General features: G+C 45.0%; 1 protein-coding gene across 1 annotated transcript; it reads left to right on the forward strand.

The window, feature by feature from the left end:
* Positions 1 to 3580: 3580 nt before the first annotated feature.
* On the forward strand, positions 3581 to 10026 carry PDIA4 (protein disulfide isomerase family A, member 4; the record flags this gene model as incomplete). Its single annotated transcript, XM_010158635.1, has 9 exons — positions 3581 to 3761; positions 4791 to 4996; positions 5634 to 5772; positions 6286 to 6491; positions 7153 to 7311; positions 7900 to 8051; positions 8309 to 8465; positions 8567 to 8800; positions 9343 to 10026. Coding segments are annotated over 9 exons (1850 nt in total), but the record flags the coding sequence as incomplete, so codon positions are not given.
* Between the last annotated feature and the right edge of the window lie 1206 nt (positions 10027 to 11232).

An 11232-nucleotide genomic window follows, 5' to 3' on the forward strand; every position in this document is an offset into this window, starting at 1 on the left:
GAGCCGGCCGAGGCTGGGCGCTGGTCCCGCTCCGTCAGGGCCCTGACGTCTCGGAGAGGCCGCTTGTCCTTCGCTGTGCCTCTCTTTTAATTCGCCGCTTTTATTTAGCCGTACTGGCAACGAGTGACTTTTAAATCGCCAGTAAACTTGCGATTTCGTTATCCGACGGAGCGCTCCTTTCCTTTACTCCTCGGTCCAGGGGCGGTCTGTGCATTCTGTGTGTTTCAAGCTGATAGTTTATTTGTTTCCTCGGAAGGAAGGCCACGTGTCGCTAGTTTATTGGTGTTTCTGCCCATTGTCTTTGAATTTCACTGACTCGTGTCTTCTCCTTTCCAAACTTAGCTGAAACAAAGCAGCTCGGACTTAATTTACCTGCCTCGACGTAGGAGTCAGGCATTTGAAAGTGGGGTTTTTTTGTTTCTTTTAAGCGTCTTTCACGTGGATTTTGAGAAATCCTGTCTTTTATATTTTTTGTGTTAACACTGCTGTATCTCAGGTATTGGAGGGCAGAGAGATCGGATTATGGATGACCTTCTGAACTGCAAATTCTTGCTCAGTGAACTGAAACTTCAAGAAATGCATTTATGTTAGGTACTTATCTGTGTGATCTGTAGAATAAAGATCCATATTTCTTTTTGTTTAGTAGGATATAGCATCTGCAGTAAGGATACACAGAATTTTGGGATTTAAAAAAGAAAAGTATAAATTTAAAATCAGAATTTTAAGAAAGAGCTTCACAGGAAGATTCTGTGACAGTGCTATGTCTGTTTCTCTGCTTTTAGCTAGAACAATTGGTTGTTATCGCTTTGTAGCCTGTGACAAAGGCCACTACTGATTTCCCCTACTACTGATTTCCCGGGCTGTGATGTTACAGCAAAGCCCGGGTCCTGTAGCTGACAGCAGCAGCTCAGGCTCTCATCAGTGTTTCCTGTGTGCTGTTCTTTTCATCATACGAGTTCTTTGCATCAAAGATGCTGCACAGTGATGAAAGTATTTCCTTCTCTGGGCAAGTTAAGCACTAATCTGCTGCACAACTTCAGTTGCTTCCCTATTTCTAGTGCTTGTCTCAAAATTGTACATATATAATGAACTAGGCTTTACCACGCCTTTGCGTGAAAAATGCATGTAATTAGGGTTTGCTGGTTTTGCTCTTGAAATGCAGGCCTGTATGAAGTGGAACTAACTTACTTTGCAACAAGTAAGTAACCTTAGGTAAACAGATGGCTCAGGAGATGAAAAATGAGATTAAACCAGGCTTGTTGCATCTTATGGTTTTGGAAGCAAAGTTTGGCTAGGGCAGTGAGGCAAATATCCTGGCAGTGAGCTTTTAGCCTAGGTCATGACTGTTGCACCCTTTACATCCTGAGGATGTAAAAGGATGTAGAGTCCACTACAGAAGAGAGTGAGGAAAACTGCTTTCATAAAAAGGCTTTTAAGTGGTCTGGCAACAGATTGCAAGTCTTGACTTCTGTGTTTCTGAAAACCATCTAATTGAGAAGCAGGCACTGTGGTGCCCTCCTCAAATGAAACTTTCAGGCGGAATCCAGAAGTCACTGATGTCTGGATGCAGCTTTTTCATGTGGGATTCACCCCGCTTAAGAAAAAGTTACTACACCAGGCTTGCAGTAAATGCTGCAAGTTCAGTGGAGTGGCTGTAAGAGTTAAGTTTGGCCAGCACCGTGTACCTGAAGCCTTAACATGGGTGTCATCTTTTTTTTTGACTTGTGTAATAATGGGTTGAAGTTTGTGGAAAAGCTTTGTTGGAGTACAAGGGAATGGTCCGTATTCTACTGGAGGACAGGTTTTAGCTGCCACTGTCACTTGATGTCACCTGATGGTTTGTCCACCTGCTTTGCAGGTAGCTTTCAGACACAAAGAGACTTCACTTGGGGTGCAGCTATTTTACTTCTCTGAGCTGTCTTATGCAAATATTTATTAGCTACTTCTGCCATTTCAGGTGTTACAGTTACAGAATGAATCTCTGTTCTATTCAAACTGTAAGTCGTCCATGCAAAGGGAAGTTTCTTGCTCACGTCCAGCTCACTTCTTCCACGCTCGCTCAAGTCCTCGCAGCAGGTCTTTCAGTCCCAACACTAAAGGTTAACCCTAGGTGTCAGTGGAGCTGGAGACTGCAGAGGGTGAGTTTACACTCTTAGGGATTAATTTGTAGGTGGGGTTAACTTCTTTTTTCCTGGAAGTGCACACGCTCTGAAAGCTAGTTGGGAAGAGCTGGAGTCCTGCTGTTCCTTGCTACTCTCCATCTCCCAGGAGGAGGAACTGGGTGTCCCTAATGCCCATGACAATGTGTCCCTGTCAAAGAAGTTTTATGTTGCCAGGCTATACAGATGATGGATCCAGTGGTAACCCTTTTCACTTGTGCAGGATGCTTTTGTAGGTGATGCTTTGTTCTCGGTTTTCTAAACCCTCAGCCTGTGCTACAGTAGCCGGGGTGGTCTTTCTCTGTCAGGGGTGGATAGTTACAACAGCAATCAGGAGTGAGAGCCGCAGCCTGGTGCTTAGCTTCAGAGAAGGGTAAGCAGAATTGGCTGGCTGATTTTGCTCAAACTCCTTTGTGTCAGAAAAGATCAAGTCCGAAGTGATTTCCTTGGAAAAGTAACAGGCATTGTGCAACTCGCTCTAACGTCTAACGGAAAACTGGGTATTGCAATTCAACGGCATAATTTTGTTCACGGTGAGCTTGTTCCTGGAGTCTGCCGTTGGTCTGAGAACAGTGGAGCGTTTGGTTTTCTCACTCTTTCGTACCTGGGTACTACATAATTGTCATTCTCAACTTTCAAATTGCAGGTGAAATCAGTGTATTTTCCCAATTCTTGAGTACCTTGCATCTGCCAAGTGCATAGGAGTGGGTTTTCACAGGACTCCTGTGGCAGTCACTTGTTTTTCTGCTCACTCTGCAGCCTGGTATGGATATGGAGCAGAGTGGTGCTCCTGTGGGCTGAAAGCCTCTCCAATAAATTGCTGAGCTGAGACATCGCTGTAACTGAAAGCGAGACACGCTGGGGTGTCAGGGGTGGGATGAGCAGGCAGGAACAGAAGCATAATTTTGAAAGGCTGCCACTAAACCACCTTGGTAGTAGCAAAATGGTAGTTTTTGGGTTTATAGCGAGCCTGTCTATTAGATCTTCAGACAGGCAGAGCGTAGCAGTTGTGGTGTTACAGGTGCAGTAAGGGAACAAGGGAAGCACCGGTGACGGACGACATCTGCGCTTTTTTGGTACAAGGCACCTCATTTTTCCAACCGCAGGCTGCTGCACGTGAAAGACAGCTGTTCTGTTAGTTTGCCCCGAAGCGCAATACACATGTTGACACTTCACTGAAGCAGCAATACTGTTGAAATACTGCTGGTGTAGTGTGGCCAAAAAGAAACGTTCAAACGTCGAAGTCCGAGCTCTTTGCAAACTGAGGTAGCTGTCACTGTATGGGGAGCAGGAACCAACCTGTGTTGATACCGGTGTGTCTTAACAACAGGATATATACTTCATCCATCTTTAACCTAGTGGTGTTACCTTCGTGTTAAACTTGGCACAACTTAATCCACGTTGCATTTTTACTTTTCCAGAATCAATTACAAAAGAAGCAGACGATGATGTTGATGACGGTGATTATGATGATGACGATGACGATGATGATGATGATTCTGAAGTCAAAGAAGAAAATGGCGTATTAGTCTTGAATGATGCCAACTTTGACACGTTTACTGCAGACAAGGACACTGTGCTGCTGGAGTTCTATGCGCCGTGGTGGGTTCACAGCCTGCAGTACCTCTTTAGGTGTAGGATGGAGTGGTTGTCAGGGGAGTGTCTCTGCCAGCACACGCTCCTAAAAAGTGAAACAGGGTTGCAGTTTTAAAGGTAATTTAGGAGTAGCTTGCCTGCAGGAGAAGCACTGGACTCTACCCCAGTCCAGGGCAGGAGATGGCCTCTGATGGTGTGGAGGTAACCTTTTCCCTACCCCTGTGACAAACAGCCTGCTCTTTCTCCATGGATGTGAACCGTGCTGAGGGGTCCCATGCTGAGGGGGGCACAGCCATGGTTCCACCCTGCTCTGTTCTTACAGACAAAAATAATGGGGATGGTTAGTGGGGAAAAACAAGAGTCGAATATATTTGCAGTGAAGTTGCTGAGTTAGTGTTGAAGCCAGAACTTCTTTTCCTTTGTGACTTAGTGACATAAAGGAGACTTGTTTGTCCTTTTCTCATCTTTGAGTAGAGGGGAGAACATGATCTTGCTTGGGGGAGGGGGGGCTGCATTTCAACTAGTGCCATTTTAATTACAGAGAAGCCCATCTCTGTTTGGCTGTAGGTGCTATTTATCTCTGCTACACACTACTTTTCCCTGGGTTTTTTTCTTCATTTTCCTGGTTTCCTTTTGGACTTGTCAAGCTATATTCAGCTTTTCTTACACCAGTATCCTGTGCGGTGCCAGTTTTTGCAGCAGGAGCCTCTGTTCTCCACAGAACGCTTCGGTGCATCCAGAGACAGAGTGCAGGTGCTGTGATGCCAGGTGGGGGTGAGGTTTCTTTAGGCCAACTTAAGTACTGGCTCATCTTTCCCTTTAGATCAGTCCAGGGTGCTACGTAGAGAAAGATGAGCCTAGATTATGCAGAAGCCAAAGTCTCAGTGCCACCATGCTGGGGGGCAGGGCAGGGTGGAAGGAGAAGCACAGTACAAAGATGTTGAGATTGTGAACAAAGAGCCCTGGAAATGCAGTAACAAAACACCCCGGCCAGTCTGTCGTGCATGTACATATCTTGGCGCCTTCCTCTGGCAGGTGTGGGCATTGCAAGCAGTTTGCTCCTGAATATGAAAAGATAGCCAAAACTCTGAAGGAAAACGACCCTCCTATTCCAGTTGCCAAAGTAGATGCTACTGCAGCCACCTCGGTAGCAAGTCGTTTTGATGTCAGTGGCTACCCAACCATCAAAATCCTGAAAAAAGGCCAACCTGTTGACTATGACGGTTCTCGGACAGAAGATGGTAAGCAGCAGTCCTTTCCAGTTCTCTGTAACAAAGCAAGTGTATGCTCTTGCTTCTTCGTGTATTTTGAAGGACTTTGATCTTGTTACTTAAGCAGAATTATATTACGAAGGCTGAAATCCTGCCTGCCTTCTCAACTGGCTACGTGCTAGAGGACGGTTTTGCAGGTAGTACTGTTACTGATGGAAGGTTCTAGAAATATGACCCGACTAGAGGAGGAGGTAGTCTCATGCTTGCTGAAGGATCAGCTAGTAAGTAACGTCTGGTCTGTATATCGACTGTGTACAGACCCACGTGTTTCTTGCTTAATGAATGTGTCCTAGCTTCACTCAGGGGAAAATCTACCTTTTCTGTCTGTTCTGAGATGGAATTCTGCAAAGTATAGAACAGTACTCTACAGAAATAAAATGCTCTGTGGGGTGAAGAGAATATTAAAGACCACCTTGGCAGTAGCAGCAATGAAGTAAAGCCTAACGGAGCTTAATTAGGCAAGTGTCCTCCTGGAAGCTTGACTGTGTTTGGTTCAAGATCATGCTTGCCACTCTGATTTTAAGTTCTTGATACAAACTCTTGCATTTGATATATTACTGATATGCTAATGCAAACTTGCTAATTGAGCTATTGAACTGTATTTCAGCAATTGTGGCCAAAGTCAAGGAGGTTGCTGACCCCGATTGGACCCCTCCACCAGAAGTGACCTTGGTATTGACTCAGGATAATTTTGATGACGTCGTGAATGATGCTGACATAATCCTGGTGGAGTTCTATGCTCCATGGTAGGCAAAAAGGCAGGCACCTGAACCTTCCTAGCGCAGCTGGCCTGAACACGCTTGGGAACCTGTTTTCTCTTGTTCTGACTCTTCTGAAGAGGCTTGCCTTATGCAGGAATGTAGCTCTGACGCTCCTTATTTCTGATCTGGACGTAGGATCACATCACAGATCACTTGAGGGCTAGATTGGATTTGTGCCTCAGCAAGGGGTCATCTCCAAAACTTCACGGAAGATTCTCTGTATTTACTGATCCGGGAACATGTTGTGAGATACTGAAAACCAAAGGGAGTTGGTCCTTTGATTTAAAAATAGTTTCATTTTTAGAGGCCATCTAAAATAATATAGGGCCAGACATAGGGGCTAATTTCAGGTTTTCCTAGACCAAAGTGTCCTCTGTCGACTGAGTAACCCCATTTCTATTTTCTCCATCCTGGAAGACTTAACTCGTCCACTTCAGAGGTAGAAGGTACCTAGCAAGACCTGTGCCTTGTAAAAACTGCTCCACTCTCCTTCCCTAGGTGTGGACACTGCAAAAGGCTTGCTCCCGAGTACGAGAAGGCTGCCCAGGAGCTCAGCAAGCACACACCTCCTATTCCCCTGGCTAAAGTCGATGCCACTGCTGAGACTGAGCTTGCAAAGAAGTTTGATGTGACTGGCTACCCAACTCTGAAAATCTTCCGCAAGGGCAAACCTTATGACTACAATGGTCCACGGGAAAAATACGGTATTGCAACTTCTGCTTTTTCTTATTTTCTGAGGGCTTCGCCACCGATGTTTTGAGGTATCTGTAGGACTCGGTTAACATCATAGTAATGATAGTTGGAGAAACATGAAAAACCGTGCTCTCATGCCTACGTAGGCCAGCAGTATAAATTAATCTTTATAATAACATCTTAGGGAGGCACTGTAAGCTCCTTTCAGTATACAGTAAGTTTAAGAGACATGGTGGAGCAGTGGCAGCGTGAGTAAGTGGGCAGCACTGGAATATGCCATAAGGGTTGGCAAAGCGCTCAGTATTTGGTGGTCGCAACTCTTCCCTCTTAATAAAAGCAAAGTAGAACTTTGGCTCATAGCAGGGTCAGGATAGAGCGAAGGGTCTGGAATTTCAGAAAGGAGGCTTACTTGAAAGGTCAGCTCATATCCATGGAACTGGTGCCTGGTCACCTCTTCTGAAACCAACCTGAAAGAGAATATTCCAGAACTGCAGCTTTAAAAACTTGGACTGAGGGCTCATTTATTTGGTCCTTTAGTTATTGTAGGAAGGCTGCACAGAAAGAAAGGTGTCCATGGGAAATGGGGTATTAACAATGTCATAGATGGAACACCCGAATCTTCAGTTCAATGAATGTTCTAAGCAACTGTTTGGGGTTGGGTTTGTCTCACAGGAATTGTCGACTACATGATTGAACAGGCTGGTCCTCCATCCAAACAGATTCAGGCTACCAAGCAGGTACAGGAATTTCTGAGGGATGGGGATGATGTCATCATCATTGGTGTCTTTAGTGGAGAGAATGACAAAGCCTATCAGCTGTATCAGGAAGCAGGTAAACAATGTTTTCAATTATTGACGAAATGTGTCTTTTGTTGAGATTCTGCCCAGGACTTGGGGCATGAAGAGATGTTTTATTTGTGCTCTTAGTTTAGTGGGGGAGGTTGGAGAGGAGTAAGAGAAAGAAGATTGAAGGGTGATCTTGACTCGAGAAAATAGCACACACCAGCTTGAGGCTATAACTGAAATATCAGCCAGCCTCAGGAGATACTGCTTGGTATTGGGTCCCTAAAAACACGTGAGCTGTAGAGGAGGGAAAATCTCAAGCCTAGGGACAAATCACAGCTTCCTGGCTTAAAGCCTTGCCAGCTTTGCCATCTGCTATTACTTGTTTCATATCTGTCCATTCCAGAGGCTGAGCTCTGCTGAACTTTTTGGGGTGGGGGGGCCTGGGGCAAGAGTCGTAATCCACCTCCAGATCAGTTTAGCTATACCATTCCTGGCAACGTCTATTCTTGAAAAACCCTTTGATGTCACACACTGATGGTCCTGTTTAGCGGCGTTTGCTGTCTCAAGCTTTCAGTCAGAGGATGTCAGTTCACTTCTAGGTGACTTTTCCTTCTCCCTGACTTTAATGTTTCAGCTCACGGATTAAGAGAAGATTACAAATTCCACCACACCTTCAGCAATGAGATTGCGAAACTATTGAAAGCATCTCCAGGGAAACTTGTCATCATGCAGCCGGAAAAATTTCAGTCAAAGCATGAGGCGAAGATGCATGTTTTGGATCTTAAAGTGAGTGGCTGGCCCAAAGCTACAAAGTTTGAGCACAGACTGAAGGTTCTCTTTCTTTGTGTGTATACATACAAGTGGATGGCATCTTCCAGTTGGAAATACTCTTTCTAGTGCTCAGGAATTTGAAGACTCTGGTGACAGCATTGTTTATAACATACCCCTCTCTTGTCCGCACATCAATATTGGTTTTCAGTAGTGTGTAACAGAAATGTCACTTTAAATGCATTTGAACCTTTTTTTCCATATTTTTTGAGCAGGACTCTACAGGCGCCTCAGAGATTAAAGAGCACGTGCTCAAACATGCTTTGCCTCTTGTTGGTCATCGCAAGCCTTCCAATGATGCTAAAAGATACACTAAGCGTCCTCTAGTGGTTGTCTATTACTCTGTAGACTTTGGTTTCGACTACCGTGTTGGTAAGTTAGCCAGGATTACCCTTTCTCCACTTTGTTTGGAAGCAAGAAATAAGTAACTAGAAATGAGTAATCCTGCTGTCATGTTCTGGTTTCTTTTTCAGCTACGCAGTACTGGAGAGGCAAAGTCCTGGAAGTGGCCAAAGACTTCCCCGAGTACACATTTGCTGTTTCTGATGAGGAAGATTATTCTTCTGAAATAAAAGATTTAGGCCTGCTGGAGAGCGGAGAGGATGTCAATGTTGCCATTCTGGATGAAGGTGGCAAGAAATATGCCATGGAGCCAGAAGATTTTGACTCTGATGTACTCAGGCAGTTTGTGCTGGCCTTCAAAAAAGGTACAGCTTCTAAAATGGGGTTCTCCAAGCTATTTGCTTTATTTTCCCTTTGTTTTCCAGGGGTTTTTATTGTAGCCATTGTCTCAAGCAATGTTGCATGCCACCTCTATGGCTTAAAACTATAGGCTGTTTCTTGCCTTTGGTTTTTTAATCTCGGTTTATTAATGTCGCTGGTGCTGTGGCATCCGGACGTGTTCTAACACTGAGTGCGTTTGGCAAGCCTGAGCCGTTCTCGCAACGGGCGGGTCGATCATTCATATTTGGGGCCAGTACAAGAAATCACTGTCTGCTGCTTTGTGGATGGACAGCCATAAAAAGAGGGAGAAAGGTTGTAGGGAATTGTGAAACAAACAGTTGCCTACATTTCACAAGGTTCTTGTGCTAAAATGTCCCCAGTGAACTAGCCTGTGTTTCATGCGGAAGTAAGTTCATCTCCTGGTGCTTTCCTGGGAGGAGGATGTACTTCTGCCCTCTTCTTGGGGAGATCCCAAGGATTGCTTTTACTGTGTTCTAACAGTGGTGTGTGTTTTGCTTCCTTCTAGGAAAACTGAAGCCTATTGTGAAGTCCCAGCCAGTGCCAAAAAACAATAAAGGGCCTGTGAAAGTGGTAGTGGGGAAAACTTTCGATGCCATAGTCATGGATCCAAAGAATGATGTTCTCATAGAGTTCTATGCCCCATGGTGTGGACACTGCAAGAAACTAGAACCCATATATACCGAGCTAGGCAAAAAATACAAGAATGAGAAAAATCTAGTCATAGCCAAGATGGATACGACTGCCAACGACGTGACGAATGACCGCTACAAAGTGGAGGGATTCCCCACTATCTACTTTGCTCCAAGGGACAAGAAGAGCAGCCCTATTAAATTTGAAGGCGGCGACAGAGATTTAGAGCATTTGAGCAAATTTATAGAGGAGCATGCAACAAAACTCTCCAGAGCAAAAGAAGAGCTTTAGATAGGGGGAGGGTGGTGAAGAAGAATCATTTGTACGTTGTAGTCAAAAGCAAGTTCCTGGCAAAACTTCTGTCATGGAAGAATTAAGCAGTTTGCGCAAGGAGATTCTTGAGCAGTAAAAGCAATTGCAGTATCTTTCTTTTTTTTTTTTTATCTATGGCAGAAAAGTTTTTCTGGACACTGAACTTCTCTGAGGTGAAATGTGTTACGTTAGTTATGGGTTTGATCTTTGGAGGAAAAAAAATACATCCTTTATTTTTTTGTGACTATCTTGAGCTTCGTTATTTGACTCCAGTGCAACTGTTGAACCTAAAAGATATTACCAAAAAGAGAGAACCCAGATCCCACTGCCAAACAGATTTCTGTCTTGTTTGTTGGTCTGGTTACTGGGGGGAGCAGTGTTTCGGGCCAGTCTCTATTTCTGTATGCCTGTTCATGAGAGTGTTATCACTGTATCCATTGCTGAGGGTAAGAATGGGAGTTTCCTGAAGTGTGGGGGAATTCTTCAGTCCTGTTGAGATAAAGACACAGTGACTTGCTACTTAAACATGCTCTAGACCTGTTTGCTTTTGCCTGTCCCCTTCTGGAGAGAGGGTGATGCTAAAAGAGTGAGTTTTTCTAATTTACCTCTCTTTACTAGTCCATATTGACCCATGTAAACCTTAGTCTTCCTGAGTTTGTTTTGGAGGAATCGGGGTGTTGGCAGAAAGAGCGTCTAGGGGTGGTAATGCTTGGGTTCTGGTATGGGATCTGTGTTACAGTCTGCTTTCCTTTTGCAGAGAGGGAAGTTTGGTAGTGATTCTCCTTTGGGGCAGGAGACCGATACCTCCTGGTGGACTTTATTCCCATGGCGGTTACTGCAGGTACAAAGGGTGATCGCATCTACTCTCTGCTCCGCTTGGTAGTGTGTGTGTTTATAAAGGGATGTCCCAGTTGAGGTAACATCCATAAATTTGTGGGCTACGTTGGGGTGGCTGGCTTATATACTCCAGAAGCACTGTCTGCTTCTTCCTGGAGCTGTGGTGCTGCAGTGTGTGCAACTGGAGCGTCACTGAGGCAGTTTTGAGGTGTGTTTCATTTCACAGGTACTGCTTCTCTCCTAGCAGAGCTGTTTCCTGTCTCGCAAAAGACCAGTATCATCAGTCGTCCTTCAGTATTCCCTTTTTGCATTAGTTGTCAACATTTTGGAGGGGGTGCAAATCTAAAACCACCACCCCATCGCTTTTTTTCTCCTGGGGACGTGCAGCCCTCAGCGTAGCGAGGGTAAACCCGTGCCCAGGAGGTGGCTGTGGAGGTCACTTGTGGGAGGGTGCATAATCCTTATGCTTTCCCACTCTGTATCCCTGTTAAAGGGACATGGCTCCCTGGTGCCTTAACAGGGGACTCTGACTGTTGCGCAGCAAAGGGTGACTAGGGAATTATTCTTGCAGAAGTGTGTGAGGCTGTATGAAGGCTTTCCCTTAATTAACGGTTCA

This window comes from Eurypyga helias, unplaced genomic scaffold (genome assembly GCF_000690775.1).
Source record: "Eurypyga helias isolate BGI_N326 unplaced genomic scaffold, ASM69077v1 Scaffold45869, whole genome shotgun sequence".
NCBI lineage: Eukaryota > Metazoa > Chordata > Aves > Eurypygiformes > Eurypygidae > Eurypyga > Eurypyga helias.